Below are 22,934 nucleotides of genomic sequence, written 5' to 3'. Positions count from 1 at the left end.
GTGCTCACATGAGCCTGTTATTTGTTGATATTATTATACTTCAGTTCAACATGTTTTTAAGATCTATAGATGTACTGTATGTGCTACCTGTGTTTTTGTCTTTATGTATGTCACTTATTTTTCGTATTTTTGTGTACATAAATTTGTTGCAGCCCTGAAGAAGTCCATTGTTGGACGAAACGCGTCGGCTGCGTGTGCTGTTGTCAAAAAATTCATATTTTAAATTGAACAATAAAGAAGAACCCTTTGGAATACGTACTACTTTGGAGATTTGGACTGATTTATATTACATGAATTGAGTGGTGCATTTGGTGCTGTGTTTTGTCATTTGTATATTCCAAGTATTGGAACGGCATTGTGCTGGCGGGTGCTAACCAATAGTGCACACTCCTGGTGAATAAATAATTTTTTTCACCTTATTATTATATTGAGCCACTTTTAAATCCGGTGCTGTCTTAGTGGGATTCCGCTAGCCCTGTGGTTTTTACTTAAGTTAGGACTCCTAACTTTAGGACTCCTAAATGCTTTCTGTGAATACCGAAAGTCTTAAAATTAGGATTTTTCTCAATTTAGTAGTAGTAAAGTTAAGACTCCTAACTTTAGGATTCCTAAATGCCTTCTGTGAATACCGAAGGCTTCAAAATTAGGATTTTTCTCAGTTTAGTAGAAGTAAAGTTAGGAGTCCTAACTTTAGGACTCCTAAACTGAGAAAAATCCTAATTTTAAGACTTTCGGTATTCACAGAAGGCATTTAGGAGTCCTAAAGTTAGGACTCCTAACTTCTGTGAATAACGAAATGAGTAAGTGTCTTCTGTGAAAACCAAATTGAGTAAGTGCCTTCTGTGAATACAAAAATGGTAGTAAGTTTAGGATTTTGTCTTAAGTTAGTTCTGTGAATCGGGCCCTTTAAGTCCAGGAGTCGCACGTGTCATAAGTGCTTTCATTGCTTCTCAGAACCTCCTCTCTAGTGATTTGATAATGATCTGCTTTGTAATTAGATGGCTGATGCTGCATTCACCCAATTATAAAGCACCACAACTCATGGTAAGCAACCAGACCACTGTGAAAATTAAACCTCTCAGAAATGAACCTACAAGGTAAACCATTGCTCCTCTTTAAGGCCTGTCTGTGGCCGGTCTAATGCTTCTCTATTTGCCCTTTCCTCTCCCTCCCAGCTTCTCCCCAGTGAGTAGAAAGTGAAAGAGCCTGGTGTGGGGCAGACATTAGAAAAATAATTGGATCTGAGCAGGCGACCAGTGAAATAAATCCAGCTGACGCAGGCAAGGTGGGCCCGCAGCTTTTGGACCTTGGTCACGGTGTACCTGCTGCACCACTGACATCTGTGCTCCAGATTTGTACCTTGTAATGCCGCCACGCAAAGTCCTGGTCCTATTGTGGGTGTTGCAGACATCCTCCAACCCCAGTCAGCTCTCTGCCAAGGGTGGGCAGAAATTGGCACATTGCGCTGCTCGCACTAATTTTTAGCGTCAGGAGCTAGTTCGGTGCTGCACAATTAGTGCGAAGGGCACCAAGTGGCACTCCACAGGGCACTGCTTCTTTACTGGCGCTCGAGTAGCTTTTCTACTTGAGCAGCAGCTTTCTTATCTGCAAACGGTCGCGACCACAGGTGATGACCCGCGTTGAGAAAATCTCACCGGGTGCCGTCTCAGCACCCGAAAAAACGAATTAGGGGACGCCAATTCTCGCTGGGCAACTTTACTCCGGCGGTTGTCGGAGTTGTGCTGGAACTCTGCATTACAAGCATAACGTGGAGTGGGCAAAACTCTCACTTCATCACCCACACCTGCTCTCTGCTACCTCGCCCCTCTCAGATGAGCAGTGCTCTGTGTAGGAAGATCTTTGATATGGCCCCACCCACTAATGCAATAAATAATGTATTATTTTGTTTCTCTCCAGTTCTGGGTCAGTGCAGTGTCAGCTCAGAACTGGCTGCACAGTGCAGCTGCTTAGAGTGACAGACAGCACTGCACAGACAAGCAGAGGTGTACAGAAGACTTCCCCCCCTGCACCACGGGGGTCGCTATGGTGTCCATTACACCCCTTGTTTTGACATGCATATTTTCTTATTACAAAAGTATGCCTTGTTTACTCATTTCATTACATCATTCCATATATTTAATAAATAATGTAATTATTTTAAATGGGTTGACTGGGCCTCAAAGGGGCTTACGGTCTGCATTGATATAGTATGATTTATAAAGCACAGTCGTTTAGATGGCTATGCAGTGGAAATTCACATCCTTTACATGCTCCATTTTCTCATCTGACATCATAAATCACGAGGTCCAGCTTGTTCATAATATCAGGAACAGTATAGACCCCAAATGCACCACATTTTAATGGAGGGAGCATCTTCTGCTTCCTGAGAGAGAACTGAGGCTGCTGAAGGTCAAGAACTGATGTGGTTAGTGTTATCTGTATGGTTCCAAGTAAGAAGCTGGTAAACAAATAGTCCTCATTTCCATTGAAAGATTGCAATTAAAAAACATTGACTAGGGAATGTATTAACAGGTCAGCTGGGAACCTCATTGCTTGACAAATTTGGTGCTAACACCACCAAAAGCTTTGTTTCATTATTGATTTGATCTGATGAATTATTCTTAATATGCTTTCAATTTTCAGAATACATTCCTGTCTTGCATTTCTCCTTTTGACCATTATTTCTATTTCTGCAATAGTTTTAGTCCATATAATCTGTACTAATGCAGTGGTTTAACATTTAATATAGCTTTTCAAATATACTTTATGGGTACTTGTGAGTGTTCATTTATGGGGCAGAGAAGCTCATGAACTCAGTAGTACGATCCACTGGAAAGGAATCATCGTTGTCCAATATGCATTATACGTAGGTAAGACTTACTGTCATTCTGGCTTTCATTGGTAAATTGGTCTAAAGTTGTGCACATCATAACTTCTGTCTGTGTGTATTTACAAGAGAATCTCTAAAAACGGATCAAAAGCTCCATCTTACAAATTGTCGAAAGTCTTATTGAAGGGCATGGCTCATGCCATTGAGCCAGTAGAAACCTGTCTCACTTACCTGAATCTTAATGGTTTTGAACATCAACTTTCACCAAATGCCAAGTCACTTGGATTTGCCCTTGGTACCAGCATCACCATCAATGAATACACTGTCAGAAAACAAAGATGACCTGGTTCCATTTTTCAGTTTTAAAGAAAATGAAACTATATTTTCCACAGAAAAACTTCAGAACTGGTATTGAAATAGGAGATAAAATCAAGCGGGGATTGTTCAGCAGTACTTGAAACGTCAGTCTCCAGACGTGGTGCTGCTACAGGAGACGCATCTAGTGGGAAACAAGAGTAAAGCCCTCACACGGTGGGGATATAGACGCCTAGTACATGCAGACTACACCACAGGCTCGCAGGGAACAGGTATATTAGTTTAAAAAAACTTGGCCCTGACTGCGCACCGTACATGGTCAGATCCTGGGAGATGCTTTGCTGTCTTGGAGGCCCAGTGGCAAGGGAGAGCGCTCAACATAATTTCACTATACCTGCCACCGGCGCTCGGTAAAGAAGCCCTAACGGACCTTGGTAAAATACTTACTGACCTTCCCGTGGGCACACTCCTCATGGGGGGTGACTATAACCTAACCATAGATGACACAATCGATAAACACCCCCAACGAGTAGGGGCAAGACCAAACGTGCTTATGGCGGAATTTATAAGGGCTATGGGCCTGATAGATATAGGACGCGCACTTTACCCAAACACGGCGCAATTCACATATTTCTCTAACGTGCATAAGAGTTCATCCCGTATTGATTATTTCCTGACACACACAACATCGATAGGTAATTTTAGGCACCCCCGCGTTCTGCCAAAAGGGATCTCGGAACACTCCCCGGTTCATATCGAATTCACACACTGGGAGCACCAGCCACGTACCACTTTTGTGTTAAACCCATGGTTGCTAAAAATCCCTGATATCAAGGAGGAACTATGCACGCAAACTGATAACTACTTTGAGGACAATCTGGGGTCGGTTAGTTCGGCGCTTACTATCTGGGAAGTATTTAAAGTGGTTTTGAAGGGGCAGGGTCTGTCTCTAAAAACAAGCTACATACAGAACAAACAACGCATACTACTCCAGCTGGAAGACGAGCTCCAGCAACTTGAATTAGATCACACAAATGGGCCAACGGACGACACACAACACCGTCTCCTACTTAAACAGGAAGAATATAAACTCAAAGCTAGGGAATATATGATGACCAAGCATCTCCATACTCAGCATAGACTACATGAATTGGGTGATAGGGCTGGGAAAACATTGGCATGGTTAGAGAGAAGGGACCAAGGGGACCGTTGGGTGCCGATGCTCACATTACCTGATGGCGTGACAATTACACATCCCAGAGATATAGAGGAGGCATTCGCAGATCACTTCGAGGAAATGTATTCTCCCTCCACCACCTACACTACAGAAGACTCCCGCCAACTTCTCTCTGACAGTGTCCTACCTACACTCTCCGAATCGGAGAGAGACATTCTTGATGGTGAATTCTCGGATGATGAAATTCAGAAAGCTATTGCTCAAATTCGGTCCGGGAAAGCGATGGGGCCTAATGGCACTCCCATTGAAGGTAGTGGCCTCCCAGGTGGCCCCACATTTACGAGCTATGTATAACGAGAGTTATGAGACCGGAAAATTGCCAAATGACCAGCGTCTTGCTACCATAGTAGTTATCCGTAAGCCAGGGAAGCCCGTGGATAGATGTGGTTCATATAGACCGATCTCATTGATTAACGTGGAGGCTAAGATATTGGCAAAGGTGCTTGCCATTAGATTAGTCGCAGTCATCTCCTCCTTAGTGCACCCGGATCAATCGGGCTTTATGACCGGTAGAAATACGGCACGTAACATCCGTCGTCTCCATAACGTGCTCGCACGTAGAGACTATATAGAGGAGGATGCTGTGGTCCTTTCGTTGGATGCATCCATGGCATTTGACTCTATTGAATGGCCATACCTGTTCGCGGTCCTGGAGAGGTTGGGATTAGGTCTGAAATTTCTAGGCTTGGTGCAGTTGCTTTATACCGATATACAGGGTCAAATACGAGTCAATAACTACACATCCTGTGCCTTTACATTGCAAAGGGGCACCCGACAGGGTTGTCCACTGTCACCACTGATATTTTCCCTTGTGATGGAGCCGCTCGCGGCGTGGATACGGCGGGATGCAATGATAAGAGGGCTTAAATGGACAATGGACCACAAAGACAGAATATCGTTATACGCTGATGATATACTGCTATATCTTGCCTCCCCTATACATCATCCATGCTGTCCTGAACATATTTACAAACTTTGGGAAAAACTCCGGCTATGCCATTAACTGGAGCAAATCTGTACTGTTTATGCTTCGGGGACAGGCTCCCCGTCTTCCGGCGAACTGCACGATAGAGGTGGCTAGAGATGGTTTCCGGTACCTAGGGATCTATGTCACGACGGATCCGGCCCTGTTTCACAGTCATAACCTGGACCCTCCGCTGGCATGGTTGCGAGCAGATGTAAAGCACTGGAGGTCCTTGCCGCTGTTACTAGTGGGACGTGCAGCTCTCTTTAAGATGTTGGCTCTCCCGCGGTTCTTATATAATCTTCAGAACTGCCTGAACCGTGTTTCAGATGCATATTTCGCAGCGGTGGAGAGTGAGGTCCGTACACTGCTGTGGGACAGCAGGACCCCACATGTGTCATTGAAAAAGTTAACCAGGGGGTGGTATGATGGTTGCATTGCCCTTCCAGATCTTAAACTATACTACTGGGCTTCGCAACTGGTGGTGGTGAATCACTGGAAATACCACTCTCCCAATGACCCGGCATATGTGCTGGACAGCTACCAAACTGGACGCGCCGGTTACCTGGGCGCACTGTACTCCAAAGTCAAGAAGCAGAGGTTTAATGGGCCCACTTCTCACACAATAGATATCTGGCACCCGGCGAACTCCCGTTTGGGTTGGGCAAATACACTTACAAAAGCGACACCATTGTGGCAAGCCCAGGGACTGGGTACCCTGTGACACCAACCGAGGTTCGACAAGTGGGACACCATCGGAATCTCAGTAGTGGGGGATTTGATCAAAAAGGGTTTCATCCTTAGCTTCGAGGAACTTAAGGGGAGCTACCGCATGGCACAAGGGGAACTGTTCCACTATTTGCAGATCAGACACGCCCTCCTGACGGCTTTCACAAACCTCAAAGACATACCAGAATCGTCACCCTTAGAGGACCGGTTGTTAGATGGGCCACTGCACTCGAAGGCCATATCCCTAACATATAAAAAATGATGTAATAAATTACCCGACACTTTCGAGAAACTTAGAGAGAAGTGGCAAAGCGACTTGGGGCCCATTGAGGAGGAAGAATGGCAGGAGGCATTGATGTCCCCTAGAGAGGCGGCTATCACCCTCCGCTTCCGACTGATTCAACTCAGGATCCTACATAGGTCCTATATGGCGGGGGTCGTCCTGGCCAAAATAGGCGCCAGGGCGGACGCGCTCTATCTTAGGGGGTGCAAACAAGCGGCCACCTTTTTCCACATGATCTGGGAATGTCCTGCTGTGAAGCCGCTATGGGAGGGAGCCACACCACAACCACAATTCAGACTGCACTGGGGAAAAAGTTACTCCTCACACCTCAGCTGGGTTTACTTAATATATGGGCGGCTACAGACCTCACGGAAATTGAGCAACAGATGACGACACTAGGATATACCCTGGTTAAGTGTGAGATAGCACGAAATTGGGGGGCTGCAGACATACCATCTGTTCGGATATGCGTGAGGGAACTTGATAGGTGTATGGTGGCGGAAAAGGAAGTATTCATTGGCTGCCCCAAAAAGTGGGATAAGAAATGGAAGGTGTGGAATAGCTATCGGGGAAATATATGCATACCACCAGTAGTGGAATTAAAAATGCGAAGAAATGAACTCAGGGATGTGCTGCAATTGTAACTGTAATCCATTATCCCCTACCTATATGTATTATGGTCAGCAACTGTATTGACAAGGTATGCTGTACATGGCTGTTACTAAGTTCAATAAAAAGAATTAAAAAAAAAAAGAATTGGTATTGAAGCCCTCTTAGTCTAGCATTTGGATGCTAGCCACATCCTGCTCCACGGCCTCCCAGACTCCACACTGGCATCATTTAAGAGCATACTACAGGCCTTAAACTTCTCATCTAGGAGCTGCAGAAATATCATCCCATCACCTCAATCATGATGGCACACTATTGACTCTCCTTACCGGCCTGCACCATGTTCAAATCTAGCTGCATCATTTAGTAAGCCTCCACAATCTTCACTCGCAGACAAGCTCACCATCTCTGGTGATTCTCTCCACACCCAAAGTAAGGACAGCAACAGACTACAGACTAAGAAGTGTAAAAAAAAACAAAAAACAAGGCAACAGGTCTTTTCCAACTATGCTCCTGGAATCTAGTAAAGATAGTCAAATCCATAAGACCTGCTACAAAATTGCTTCAGTTTAGGAAACAGTTAAACACGTACCTCTCTAAAGGACACTACATCACTATTGCTTTACCATCCATAAACCAGCTACCTCTTCAATCGCTTGATGACTTTATGCTTCTCTTTGACCCTCTACGAGGCTCTGTTGCCTTTTGGCAAGGTTTTTGCTGTAGAAATATACACATATATATCAAACATACATGTATGCACTATTCTTCAAAAGAACCTGTTGAAATGTTATCAGACTAATATGAGTTGGAAAATGTTTTTTTGGTAAGTGGTAGTATGCACCTATCACTAGTAACAAGGCCACTAACACGGTATAAGGTCCAGTAAAGGTATAAGTAAATTAACACCATGCTCAACCCTTGCTAGCTGACAACGAGCAGTTGGGCCTAACTTAGGAGACAGGAGTGTAAAACATTTAAAAACACCAATACATCACATAAGTAAGACACAACATACAATAAAAATCACACACCAATTCATAAATAAGTAATATTTTTATGAGCAAATAGACACAAAAATGACACAAATCCAATGTAGGGAACTGCAGATATGAATTTCTAAAGATTAACCACTTTATAGTGCTTAAAACCATATAGCAAAAAGGACAAATGATGGACAGGATGCTTAACAGTGCAAACATTCACCCCCAGTCACAAATATCTGGGTTTAATCCATCGTTCTGTTGCTCACCATGCCACCCCAGTTTGGACCCAGTCCTACAGCCGCACTCTGGGACATCTGGTCATGCTTGTCTGAAACAAAGTCAAAGTTTGGGGCTGACCACAATGGAGGCCTGGTCAAATACACTAAGCGGGGCGGGACGGCCCTGGTCAAAATTGTACCTTACCTTCACACTTAGGAGCTTTTTGTGAGCTTTTTCTTCAGACGTCCCCCAACCCTCCTCAACAGGCTGGTTTCGGTGAAGGTCCGCCGACTTGACTTTCTGCGAGGCCCGGGTCAAACCCTGGAAGTCTGGAACTTTCAGCTTGGACTAACCTGAAATCCTGGCCAGGTCGCGGTTGAAGGTAGTTGGCTTGACCCTCGATGTCGGATTGGTCACCTCATGCAGCTTTTTCACAAACGTTTTCCAAAGTTCTCCAAACTTCAGGAGTTTCTTCTTCAAAGTCTCTTTGTATGTTCCAAGTGCCCCAAAAACAAATCCAAAGGTCTGGAATCTCCTAGGTAATCCTTGGGATGTCTGGACTACAATCCCCACAATGTACTGTGCCAAATCCTTAAAAGTCCACAGAACGAACTCCAGGATAGGGACTCTTGGTGGACTCTGTTAACATATAGCTTGCAGGGAGTCCACTCCCTAATCCTTCTTGAAGCAAGGAACAGTTCCCAGGGCTGTTTACCAGATTGTGCATCAGGCACAGTCGTTCAGAGTGCAGGCCTTTGGGTGCAAATCCAGATTCCATTAGGGCAGTACTTCTTGTCCTTGTAGTTTCAGAGAGCAGATCTAAGAGACTATGCAGCTCTTACATACTTACTCAGTGTTCTGGGGTGACACGCGGGGGGACCTCTGACCATTGAGATGTTGGGTGCTACCCAAAGCATGACAACTTCCTCCAAAGTGTGGCACATTTTTGTCCCACAAAGTACTGCACTTCCAAAATCCAGCATGAACGATTTCTCTCCAGAGGAGTAAGGGCTAAGTAACCCAACCCACAGTGGGGCTCATTTCCAATAGCTCTCCTTCCAAGGAACTCTGCAATTCCTATCCTAAGCCTGCCATCTGGCTGGGACACAGGATGTGGGGGTAGGTATGAGTGGCCTGCCTTACTGATCTGCTCTATCTTTGAGCTCAGTTTGATTTACCTACTCCCCTGTCTAAGACCTAACTTCCACACCTGCAGAGCTCCCCTCATCAGTTAACCTCTGCTGCTGCCAGGTCACTCATCACCTATCAAAACAGCCTGGCTAAGCCTGTTAAAGCTCACCAATCAGCAGAGACCACTAGGAGGTTGGATATTGGCATACACAAGAGAAAGTTTCATAACTTATCTTCTCAACTAGTTATGATAAATTAAACAGTGGCCAATTGTTGCAATTATTAATATCAATCTTTCAAGTCCTTGAATTACATGTTAACTCCTTTCCTAGCAAAAGTTATATCTAAATAAAATGTTGCAATGCCAATGGAGCTACGTATCTAAAATGGGGAATGTTTTTCCCTCACCAGGGCACATAAATCAGCATTTAGAAGGTCCCTGCTTATTGTTACATGGCCCCCCACCCCTGGACACCTAGGGGAGACCTGGGGGTTGCCTAATATGTACAATTGTAGTAGATTATCACTTTTAAAGTGTCCATACTACCAAAGTCTAGTTTGAACACAATGTTCCTTTTAAAGACAGTCTGCAAAGCCAGGCTGCCTTTAAAATAACAGCAGGCACTCGGCAGTGCACACATGGAAGTGCAGGAAATCAGGTGGGCTTCTAAACATTCACGTTCTACTGTAAACTAGCAACTTATAGGTAGTTTAAATCCCTTAACCCTAATAAATACTAGGGACTATTAGGGTCTGTCAAAACCAATTGTGAGAAGTTACTTTTAAAAGCAGGCTGAAAGGCAGGACTGTCTTTAAAAGGACAGCAGGCACACAGCAATGCAAACATGCAAGTGCAGGAAAATTCTGGGCCTCTAAACCTCCCCATCCTATTATATACTGAGGACCTGTAGGTATATTGCACCTATTATCTGCTAAGGATTATAGGGTTTGTCATTGCCAATTGTAAGTGTACCCTATTAAATATACCTCTTTAAACATAGCACTGGCCCTCAGCCTGGTTAGCAGAACCCAGGGTACAGTCAGAGTCAATTACCACCAGTATAAGCCAGAAACAAATGGAGGTGAACGGGGCAAAAGGATGACTTTCTAATGGTATGGAAGCCATTTATACTATGTAAAAGCAAATGCAAAGATAAACCCACTGCATTATGTTGTTACATGCTTTACAGGTGGAACAGAAACAACTATTGTGTCTCCTATGGTGATGCGAGAAGGCTTTGATTATACTCTGGTCTGCACTGTGGACAGTAACCCCCTTTCCACTCTTACCTGGAAGAAGGAGAGGAGCATGCTGGGGGAATCTGCAGGCACCACTAATTCTCTACAACTGACCCTCCGTGATGTAACATCCAGTGATGATGGTGACTACTACTGTGGGGCAAGCAATATACATGGATCTAGATTTAGCTCCATCACTGCTTGTGTGGAGTGTAAGTATGAATCATATCTAAAGAACACATTCAAAGCCAGGTTTTCTAATGAGCATATCTTCTTATAGGGGTTCTACACTGTGTGTGTTTCGCCATAATGATGTAGCATAATTTTATTACCGGGTATAGTGAACCTCAAACTAGACTGTTGAGTCTAGACATCTCACTGTTGGTTTGTTACTTTAGCAAGGGGCCCTTCCAAAGCTGAGCACATGTGAGAAGAGATAACAGCCTGCTGGTGGCCAAGTCACACATGAGATGCTAGCCAGCCATATGTCCGCCCTGAGTGCCCTGGTCACTGATACCTGAAGAGAAGATCTTGTTTTAAAGGCAGCATGCTTAGTTAGATCCACACTTCTTAGAGGAGACGGTAGAGGGTGCGGTGTAACGGCCAGAACTGCTGACCTTTGACCTTGTGAAACAGATTTGAGTCTGGGCGTCAGCTCAACATCCTGTGATTCTGGACAAATGACATAATCTCACCATGTCTAAAATACACAAGGAGTGAGTGTGACCTTGTGTAATGTAAATGGTGCTCATTTAAAGCGCTCCAATATTTTTGGCTCGAGTTTCCGCTTATGTTTTTTTGGTGTATAAAATACCCCAACAAAACACCTCATGACGCCTGACTTACTATGAGACTTCTTTTTGCGTGGCTTCCTCTCTTATATTGAGCATCCTGTTCAGGAGTTTACAAATATTCCAGTAGGAACCTGCTCCACAGTGGTGGCTGGAATGGCTAGAGGGCGGTGTGGAGGGAGAGGTGGGGGTTGCAGGCGCGGGACGCATGAGGATGCGCAAAACAAAAACTTAATTATTTACTGAAATTATGTTTTTAAATGCTTTACATATCTGTCTTTTAAGTTAAGCCTGTGTGCTCGCAGCCACGTTACCAAGGCTTGAGCATAGGAATAATTTTCTAAGACCTATGCTGAGTCTTACCATGTGTTAGTGGCCTTATTGCCAGTGGCAGACCTACAGCACTGAAGACTTCCAGAATCTTACCAGGAGCTCCTGCGAAACCAAACCGGCGAACCCATTGTGAATCCAGCCTGATTAGTTGGCCTGCACTACATCAACAGAAAATTGTAAAGAAATGTTTCTAAGTGTGAAGGTAACATTTGACCAGGGTCTCCTGCTTAGTGTCCCAGAGTGGCGCTATTTGTTTTTAAGCACTAGAAAGTGGTTACATATTAAAAATTAATCTCTCTGGTTCTCTACATTACATTGTTGTCATTTTGGTGTCATCTGAAAGATATAAGTATTCCCTATTTTTGTAAGTTGGTGTGGAATTTTTATTGAGTGCTGTGTCATACTTATTAAATACATTGGTTTATTTGAAATCTTTAATGCCTGTGTCCTGAAGTTAAGCCTGTCTGCTCGCATCCAGCTACCAAGTCTTGAGCCAGGGGCTAATGTTTTGAATTAATACATCAACAAATTTAAGGAAGGAGGGTCCTAGGGAAGTTTAGAGACCCGCAAAGGATTCAATCCCCAAGTATTAACTGAAAAAAACACATACAAAATCCTTGGGTCTATTATGTGCAAAGTTATTGAAAATTGCGAAATGATTAAGCCATAAACTCAACACACAGATCTACCTGTTGGAGAATCCCTTTTCAGGACGAAATCCCTCACTCACCATAGGTGACATGCTTCATCATATGGAATTCTATGGGATTCTCCTCTCAAAGGAAAAGCCTAATTCCTTTGAGGGCTACAACCCCCTCTCTGTGAGGGAGGAGCTCAGGGATGTTTTGTAAAGGACTGACCTTGGATATTCTAAATCCGCATATGAAGAGCAAGGTAGTGTGAGTGAGGGCGCAGCGCAAAGGAAATGCAAAATGTGAAAGGAGTGTGAGTAAAACTAGCTAGGGGGCATCAAATGTATGTTTTATTCGAGACACCTCTGCCAGCATTAAAAACAGTGCACCAGCGACATGGATTTAAGTCGCAGTGGTATGGTGAAATGTAATGGTCGACATGTTTCAGCCTAGATTGCCCCTATATAGGGCAAGGCTTTCTTCAGGACCTAACAGATGCTGCTGCAACAGTGCTGTGAGTAAACAAAAAAAGGATACAAGAACCAAACGTATTCAAGAATCCAACTGCTCCGAAAGGTGAAATGTGAAATTACCCGCTTTTGCTGGGTAAAAAACTCTACCTCAACCTGGCAACAGCTCAGGATGGGGGCACCGCTCTGTCCGTCGATACCCCGAGCTCCAGTCGCAGGCTCTATTAGAGCTCGGAGTATCGATGGACAGAGCGGTGCCCCCACCCTGAGCTGTTGCCAGCTTGAGGTAGAGATTTTTACCCAGCAAAAGCGGGTAATTTCCCCTTTCGGAGCAGTCGGATTCTCAAATACGTTTGGTTCTTGTATCCTTTTTTTTTGTTTACTCACTTAAGCACTATTGCAGCAGCATCTGTTAGGTCCTGAAGAAAGCCTGGCCCTATATAGGGGCAATCTAGGCTGAAACATGTCGACCATTACATTTCACCATACCACTGCGACTTAAATCCATGTCGCTGTGCACTGTTTTTAATCCTGGCAGAGGGTGTCTCAAATAAAACATACATTTTATGCCCGCTAGCTAGTTTTACTCACTCTCCTTTCACATTTTGCATTTCCTTTGCGCTGCGCCCTTGCTCACACTACCTTGCTCTTCATATGTGGATTTAGAATGTCCTAGACCAGTCATTTACAAAACATCCCTGAGCTCCTCCCTCTAAGATAGGGGGTTGTAGCCCTCAAAGGAACTAGGCTTTTCCTTTGAGAGGAGAATCCCATGTGATGAAGCATGTCACCTATGGTGAGTGAGGGATTTCGTCCTGAAAAGGGATTCTCCCACAGGTAGATCTGTGTTTTGAGTTTATGGCCTAATCATCTCGCAATTTTCAATAACTTTGCACATAATAGACCCAAGGATTTTGAATGTGTTTTTGTCAGCTAATGTTTTGACACCTTGACTGGACCTTCTACTTGGTTGGTGGCCTTATTGCTAGAGGTAGGTGCATACTTACCCACACTAATAATCCACCTTCCAACAGTAACCAACAATAAAGGGACCTTTTCTCAAGTGCAGAGTAGTGCAGAGTACACACAACTTGGAAGGACATGTACATGAAGTAAATGTTGTTTTGCTGAACCTCTGAAGAACTCAAGATCCCATTGAAATAAAAACAAATACACAGATTGACATAATTTGGCGGTAAACATGTGGGAAACCCTAAAATGGGTACATACTATTGACGACCTATTGATGTCAATCCTTGTGTGGACCAGACACTATCCCATTAATCAGTTTGTCTGGTTCTAAAAGGGACAGGAATATTTTCAGGGTTGAAGAAAGTGTCTTGTGGCTTTGATTGTATTCACATGTTCACAACTAGAAAAAATATTTCTCATGTTGTCTGAGTGAATAATTGGTACCCAGGACAAAAAAGTGGACTCCAAGTGTCAATTAGCTGACTTCCTTTTTAGCTACAGAAATACTATAAGCTACACAAGGCCTTTCCATGAAGTGCCCAACTGACCAGTACCAATTGGTCCTGACCTGGATCCTAATGGTGGTCTCTGCTGAATTGAGTCTTAAACCCTGAGTGCTGTTCATGAGGATCTGGGATCCTTGGCTGTGCCTAATAGGACATCTCCTTTCACCTCTGAAACCTCTGGAACTTAAAAATCTTTTGAGTTCCAAGCCCTCCGGAGGACCGGGAAAAAACTGCAAAGTCGATTTGCCCAAAGCATGACCTCACTAGTCTGAAGAAACATGTTTTCATGCTCAAAGATTTTGCTCAGTAGCAAATCTGCTTCAGCTGGACCTCGACAAGATGATACCAAGCATAGTGGAACCTTTGTGAGACACTTCCCACAGCTATGCTCTGCTCGAGGATTCAAAGAGAGTTTAGGTCTGAAAGTAAAAATCTTGACTGGGTGAAGGCACCAAAAGTATATGGCCAACAAAAGAACTACCCTGAGAGTGAACTTCAAATTTTTTGGAGCTATTCTCACAAAAACCTATGGCTTCACCGGGCCTTCGTCCAACAGCAATATGATGTTTTGGAACCCTCCTTGGATATAGCCTGCTGCCTTACCCTGCTGAAGGATTTCTGTGAGAAAGTGGATTCTTATTTGGGTTGATGTGAGTCCACCACAAGTAAAAATGTCACTATTCTTGTTCAGTCCAGTAAAGCGTTCTGTAATTAAAACTGATGTCAACCGAGGTATCGGTGATGCAATTGATATTTACGTGGGGGGGAAGCAAACTTCACACAGATGGAAAGTCCCTCGCTGGCTGGAGGCTTTTGGTGCCTTCTCCCAATTAACATTTCTTGAGTCATTGTGGGTGTGCACTGTGCTCTGCTAGATTGTGCATGTGTGCCATTGTGGTTGTATTGTGTCCTGTCGAGCAGTGTCTGGTCCCCTGACTCCGGCCGCAGTCTCCACACTGATGACTGCCGAGACCAGCTCCTCCATATCATCCAGCACGAGCTGTGGCGCTGGGCTTCCACCTCCAGTCTGCATTGCTGCCTTCTAGTTGATGCAAGTGTCTCCTTGGTCTTGCGCTTGATGTCAATCTATCACCTCTTGACCTCATCCATTGACCTCTTGTGCTCTCCGACGGCATTCACCTTGTCCACGATGTCCCGCCATATTCCATTTATGGTGCCCAATAACACGTTGGAGGTGACGAACAATTGTTGATGGTGTTCCATCACCTCCGTAACTAGGATGCTATTTTTCTGCGGACTGAACTTCGTCTTCCTCTTCTTCTTGTCTGTCCCTGAGGTCCCAGGCTGGTCGTCCGGGGTGCTTGTGGAGTTGCGCTCGACCTCTGCGCCTACTCCGGCTGCCTCCATGGTGCTTGGGTGTTGGTCAGTTTGTTTTTGAGTGTTTTTTCTACTTTTATAGTGATTTTTCCCGCCTGCCATGTATGTATTGCAAGCCTGGCGCTGCTTATCGCTGATTTCCTCATCGCGCTTTGGCCCATCGCATGTTTTTTCGCGTTGAGGTTTATGTTTTTATCTCCGTCGAGGTGGTTGTATCACGGACATTGGCCGTGGTTTCAGCAGACTGTCGCATGGTACCGCCTTGTTGTGAATTCCACGTTGACACGGGGTTATTTTACCGCGATAGGCTGCGATGTGTAAAGTTGCGTTAGCATTTTTTGGTGATGTTTAGCACACGTTCTTGTGAATATCCCCCAAAGTCTTTTACACCATGTTATAACATGAACACATAGGACCTGAAAGAAATAACAAGTTAACCGCCTTGATCAAACAAAATTCTCTCCATAGCAGAGAGAGAATTGGCAGTAGAAAAATTAGTTCTTCCAAACAACACATATGCCGTGAAAGCAGACAGAAACTGTACTCAGTCGGTGCTCCTCAGCTTTCTACGGAAGTGAGATATCGGCTGCAAGAACCATTCAGGAGACAGGAAAGACGATCCACACTGGAGTTGGCGTATGGTAAGTAGGAGGTGGGAAAAACGTGGTTTTGGTGCTAACAATAGGTCTTGCAGACAGCGCATGCGTGCTGATGCTTGACATAAAAACGGAAAATTGTCATTATTTCTTGTACTTTAGTAGCTGATCTATACTCCGATACCTGTTTTATCTCTATTTCTCCAGCTATGAAAGAGGCATCAAAGGATTGAAAGTACGTGAAGTTAATATTTCCAACATCAATGTATAATTCATGTACAATCTATGTCTTACTCATTCTTCCTTTTTTCCGTCTTTTCGTTCACTGATTGTACTGTACTGTGTTATATTTATAGCTCAATAAAAAAGAAAAAAAATGGTGCTAAATTCTGGATTACGCTCCTCATTTTACTGCATATAAATACAAGTAATTTTGAGGTAATTACACTATAGAGAATTACACCACTTACCCCCACCGATACTGACGAGCACCACCCCACCTAGGGGGCGTGGTGCCTTTAGTGGCATCACGGGCAGGAGCCAGGTCAGGGGGCTCTTACGAGTCAAGTACCCGGAAGAGGGCGTTGCAGGGATCCCCTGGAAACGCGTCACTCGGGGGGCAAGGTGCTTCTGGAGACCCAGGAATGTAAATACAAATATGCAGCCCATGGCTAAAATGTATAAAACTTCTGTTTTATTATGCATGTGTTGCTGTGCAATAAATAATAAAGTTGGTCAAGGGTTGACAGACAGTGAGTCAACGTTTAGAGTGGCGATACGCTGTGAAGACGAACTACAGACTTGGTGTGTTTACTGGGAACCAGCCTACATGGCAGGGGGTGAGGGTCGATTTGCACGTTGTATGCCAACTATTAAAGGTTGCTCTTCCCCTGATAGGAAACTACAGAGATTTACCTTAATATACTGCTGGCATAAGTTTAGCGGTGACTGTCCAGGGAATGCATTCTGGCTCTGGCTGATGGTTATTGAAGTATTCCTCGTTAAGTCTGTTGCTTTGATGGACGGCCAGCATGCTGTTGACCAGCTCTATCTCGGGCAAGAGTGCAGGGTCCACTGCAGGCCATTTATGCCTGTGGGTTAAACACTATTAATGTTGGTCAGACTGAGGAATGATGGTTTGATAAAATGGTAAGCAAAGTCATTCTACTGCTGAGGTTCTACGTTTGCACACCAAAAATGAGTCTCTATTTTTACTGACAGTTCTACATTATATTGTTTAACACTTGCCAATATGCATTTATATGTAAGGAATTAAGCATCGTATGGTGTGACTAGTGTGATTTCCCACCTCAATAACAAAGCTGTGCAGAAGCAGATGTTTAACTTGTGATGTTAGTCTGTTTTTTGAAGCATATCTGTTTTGCAAAAGCACTTTAAGCACTTTTATTGTTGGTGAGCGCTCAACAAGGCCCTCTACTGTCACATATCTCTCCAGCCCCTCAATACTTTTAAATGACGAGCTGAGAATTCAGCCAACGTGAAGAAAGAAAAAGTAACAAACTATTTTGGTACAATGTAATTACAAGGGTGTGCTCTGCTTTTGTTTACAGATCCTCCTAGGACCCCAAAAATAAATGCTGAGGATGTCACGACAACAGGTATTAATCCGAACGTTGTGTTATAGGCAATCTTAAATCGTCAGCCGATACATTGCTGTGGGCGCATAACAAATATTTACCATACTCTGTTGGTAGAGTGGACATCAAAATGTCAAATTCCAACAGCAGGTTGTTTTTTCTATAGGATTCAGAGCTCTGACCTCCAGGACTTGGAAGCCGCTGCTTGCTATAATGAGGGCTTAGACTAACCTCATACATTTCAGAAATAACAACTACTTGGAAACCCATTAGCAGTGGCAAAGCTAGGTGGGATGCCAGCCAGGGTGAGGGCACCTACTCTGGCTTCCCCTTAGGGTCGCGCTAGGCGCCGACGTCTGCCTCTCAAGGGCCCTCAAGAGTCGAAGCTTGGTCAGTAAGAGTGTGGGGGGGCAGCTGCAGGACGAAGGGGAAGTGAAACGGGCTCAATCAGGATTAGAGCAGAGACAGCTTCGTAATAAAGGAAAGGCCCATTTGGATTTCTTCTGTGGGGTGGTCTTGGTGTGCTTGCATGAGTGCACACATGTCAGCGTATGTTCTGGGTCTAGAAGAAAGAGAAATGGATGGGGAGAGACCAAGCAAGTTCCTGCGTTCATTCATGTCTGTGCATGTCCTGTGTCTAAAAGAGAGAGAGAGAGTGCGTGTGTGCATGAACACCTTTCCATATACAGTGTGTGAAAAAGCTAGAGAAGCAAGAGATAGTGTGCCTGTCTCTCTGCATGTATATATGTTCCCTGTGTGTGAAAGAGAGTGGGTTATAGAGAGTGTGTGTGTGTGTGTGTGTGTGCGTGTGTGTGTGTGTGTGTGTGGTGTGTGTGTGTGCATGTGTGTGTCTGGTAAGCCATGTGTGTGTGGAAGAGAGAGCGAAACAAAGCAAGAGTCTGTGTGCCTGTGTGTGTCTTTCACCTCCATTATTTTAAAAGTAAAATCGACTAAGATGAGATGAGAGAAGCGCAGGTATATGTGTTAACAGGTCTGCTAAGAAACTCATTTCATGACACCTTTGGTGCAAATGCCTACATTAGCTAGTGGGTATGGAAGAAGGGATGCCATGACACCACCAATAGCTTGGTTCAATTTGATCTGGTGGATTGCACATACTATGATTTTAATTTTCAGAATACAGCCTTGTGTTGCATTTATCCATTTCACCTATATTTCTATTTCTGCAAACATTTTAGTCCATATATTCTGTACTAAAGCCGTGGTTTAAGATTTAAAATTTAGGGGCATATCAGCAAGGGCCGGCGATAATTATCGCTCAGCGCTCTTAGTGTGAGGATAATTATCCCCGGCCAACTCTGAATTTTATCGTGGAGATAGCGTGCTATCAGCAACGCTTATCTCCAAAGTGATAAAATTCAGAGCGCAAGCTGCCAATTGTGAGATTATCGCTGGAAATACAGCGATAATCCCACAAGGTTTGGCGATAGCTTGATGATAAGGCAAGGCATACTTAGCCATGATATCCACCTTACATAGGATATCATGGCTAAGTCAGAAAAATACCAGACGTAAAAAAGCAGCGTTAACCACGGTTAGCGCTGCTTTTTTTTATTGCTAACAGGGTTAGCGATATCCTTGATAATAGGAGAAATGTCGCTTAACGATATTTCTCCTATTATTTTACTCTGGAACGCCCCTTTTGCATCTCATTAGAGATGCAAGGGGAAGCGTAGAGTAAAAGGGTGTTAACATGCGAATGTGCGTGTTAGCACACTGTTGCTGATAGGGCGCTAGTTTTATCTCTCCTTTTTTGGCTTTTAAAGCCAAAAAAGCAGGGATAAAGCCCTTGTTGATATGCCCCATAGCCTTTAAAAATATACAATGTGGGCACTTGTGAGCCTTCATTTATGGGGCAAAGAGGATCCTGAACTCACTAGTATAATCCTCTGGAAAGGAATGATCATTGCCCAATACGGGCAACGGACCTAGTTACCTACGTCAGAAACTAAACTACTATTGTCTAGTCATCGATCTGTTTGCCAAGGACAAAGCCCTACTTCTCACTCCTCCTGTTCTATTGACAAGATGCGGTGGCAGGTCTTTCTCTTACCCGACACCTGTTATTGAAATGTCTTGCCCTATCATATCCGCATCTGTCCCGGTTATATTAAATTCAGAAAACTGCTTTTTCTGTATTTGGTTTTGCCTCTGCTTATCGTCAGCACTGAGATACCTCTTTGAAGGTGATTTGTGCTTTATTAAGTTGTATTAACATAAAACAACATATTAAGAAGACAAATTTCCAGGTAAGCATGTCTGTCATCCTGGATCGCATTGGTAAAATGGTCCAAAGTACTGTGTGTCAGAGGGTTTTAGAAAGCCTGTCTGGGTATATTCACAAGAGAATCTATAAAAACACATCAAAAGTTCCATCTCACCAAATGTAAAAAGTCTGATTGAGGAGTAAGGTTCATGTCATTGTGCCAGTACAAACCTGGCTCAGTGACCTGAACCTTGGTAGTTTTCAACCTCAACTTTCATCAAATGCCAAGTCACTTGGATGCACCCTGGGTACCAGCCTCAGAGTCAGGAAACACATTGTCAAAAACAAAGATTACCTGGTTCCAGTTCTCTCTTTTACAGAAAGTGAAACTATTTCTTCCACAAAACGACTTCAGAACTGCTGTTCAAGCCCTCTTACTCTTGCACCTGGATGGTAGCAACTTCCTTCTCCAAGGCCTCACAGACTCCACACTGGCACCATTCAGAGCATCCTACATGTGACAGAACGTCTCATCCAGGAGCTGCAGAAATATCATGACATCACCCCAATCGCGATGGCACACTATAGACTCTCCTAACCAGCCTGCACCATTTTCAAAACTAGATGCATCATTTAGTAAGCCATCACAACCAGCACACACAGACAAGCTCACCATCCCTGGTGGTTCTCGGCACACCCACAGTCAGGACAGCAATAGACTGCAGAATAAGAACTGTAAAAAGGAGAAAAAAAACAAGACAACAGGTATGTTCCGTCTATGCTACCAGGATCTTGTGAAACATCACCATATCCATAAGACCTGCAACAACACTGTTTCAATTTAGGAAACAGCTAAAGATGTTCCACTTTAAAGGACTCTACATCACAAGTGCTTCACCATCCATAAGCCAGCTACCTGTTCAATCACCTGTTGACTGTATCCTTCTCTTTGACCCTGCACATGGCTCTGCTGCCTTTGGGCTAGGTTTGTGCTATTGAAATATATATGCAGGTGTGTGTACCAACACGTAAAAGCAAAAAAGGAAAAAAACCAGCTCTATAATGCCTGATGCAAATTCATTTTCATTCAAAGCTTAAACATGTTAAGAATCTCACAAATCTAAAACCAAATGATGCATGTTTTAGATATCAGGTATCAGAGCACTTTACATGAGCACCAGTTTTGTTACAGATTGATATATTAAATTTTTTGTAGGTACTGGGAGATTAAGTGATTTGTCCTGAATCACAGGATGTTGAGCATCATTGCCGAAACTCGAACCCGGTTCTTCAGCTTCGAGGTCGACCGCTTTAGCCGTATGGCCACATAATCAATGTAAAACATTAAAATTGTGCTATTGCACAACATAAATATGTAAAACCAACATAAAACAACATCATGCAATCTATACTATTAGAACATTTTGTAAGCTCGATGTATAAAATCACAAGGATATGCAAATGCAATCTTGAACCATATATACATAAAATGCTGGTGCATGTGGGAACATTGGGCAAAACCTTTCCCTGCTTTGCACCTTTATCACCTTTATCAGCCATCCAGTGTGTTGTTCAACTTTTAATCTACATCGGTCGATATGGTGCCACCAGTTTTACTGCTCATTAAGAATTAATCCTAGGGGGGGGGAGTTTGATTGTTTGGCACCTTAATGCCTATTGGGGCACTATGCCCATACTTTTGTGGATGTTCTGAGGGACACTAGACCTGCAACATTCTGGTTACACCTTGGTACACCTGCATCCTTCAACACTGCCGTACCTCCGGGTTGACGGCACAGGGCTGTGTGATCCGAGACATATGCAAGTATATTCTCCGCGGCCGGCCCATAAGGGTTGTAGGCTCTCTGCTGTGTACCGTGAATCTCTGAATAAAGGTCTTTCAAAAAAAACAACAACAAAAAAAAGAATTAATCCTAAATACTCAAAGGGTTAAGGACCAAATATTTTGTCTTCAAGATGTTAATTTCCAAACCACTCTTGGAACAAATCAAAACGGTCTAAAGTCTTCTGTACCCCGTGGGTGATTTGGGTGTTAGTAGGGTGTCAGTAGGGTGTCATCTGCAAACATTAGTTCGGGGACCCTATATCCTGCAAGTTTTAGAAAATCAATCAATGGACTGAATACAATCTGACAGGGCCCCCACATTTCCCTACCCTTCTGTCTTGCCCCTCTTCCCTTAGGCTCATAAAGTTCAATTTCTAAGGTATAGATAGCCAAGAATCGCCGTGCCATTTTTGAAATGATGGAGGTTGTGGGTCCAACTAAGCAGATGCTATACACAACCGACAAACTGCCATGGCCACAAATGTTAGTGGCTCCCTGTTTTCCCCAAAGCCAGATTCTCTTATCTTGTTAACATCATTTGTGGAGTCAAGGATATATCAATATCAAAGGATTTCACTCAAAAACTTAGCAACTTCACATTTAAAGGCATCAGGGAAAGGACAAGTGCAAAACATATGAATTAAATCTGCCTCCAGCTTGCGGCAACAAGGGCAACGTCCCCCATCCAAACCAGCCCAATAAGCAATTTTCGATGTGTAAAATATAGATCAAATATTGTCTTTTGTGTTAGGCCTGCAAGCTAGTGGAGCAAGGCGACTGAGCTCCAACAACTCAAAAAACCTACGATTTTCAGGGCCGAGTCTCTGCTACCGTTTAGCATTATGTTTTCTCCAGATCTTCCTTGATCACCAGTCTCAGGCATGTATACCAGTGGCGCAACGAAAGTTGAGGGGGCCCCCCTGCATGGTATACTGAGGGGCCCCCTCTCCAGATTTTATCCGGAGCTTTCAGGCCTGAGTACTGTGCTGAGGGGACCCCTGCAGCTCGGAGGCCCCCCCCCCCGCACCGCAGGGGCTGCGGGGGCCTGTGTTAAGCCCCTGATGTATATAAATGAGTAATCAT

The 22,934-nt window shown here is 44.0% G+C and overlaps 1 protein-coding gene across 7 annotated transcripts in view; it reads left to right on the top strand.

Annotated features, from left to right (window-relative positions):
• The window catches only part of LOC146809005 (sialic acid-binding Ig-like lectin 13), a 550,981-nt gene that overhangs the window by 371,525 nt on the left and 156,522 nt on the right, over positions 1-22,934 (top strand). For 4 of the 7 annotated variants that reach the window (XM_085615786.1, XM_085615788.1, XM_085615784.1 and 1 more), the window contains 2 exons: positions 10,494-10,754; positions 17,752-17,799. In XM_085615786.1, the coding sequence (XP_085471912.1) occupies positions 10,494-10,754; positions 17,752-17,799 (309 nt within the window). The remainder of the gene's footprint in view (positions 1-10,493; positions 10,755-17,751; positions 17,800-22,934) is intronic. The other 3 variants (XM_085615789.1, XM_085615790.1, XM_085615787.1) reach the window with 1 other exon arrangement.

Source organism: Triturus cristatus, chromosome 7 (genome assembly GCF_964204655.1).
Source record: "Triturus cristatus chromosome 7, aTriCri1.1, whole genome shotgun sequence".
Lineage (NCBI taxonomy): Eukaryota > Metazoa > Chordata > Amphibia > Caudata > Salamandridae > Triturus > Triturus cristatus.
The sequence above is the reverse complement of the archived record's forward strand: the minus strand, read 5'-3'. Positions and strand labels throughout refer to the sequence as shown.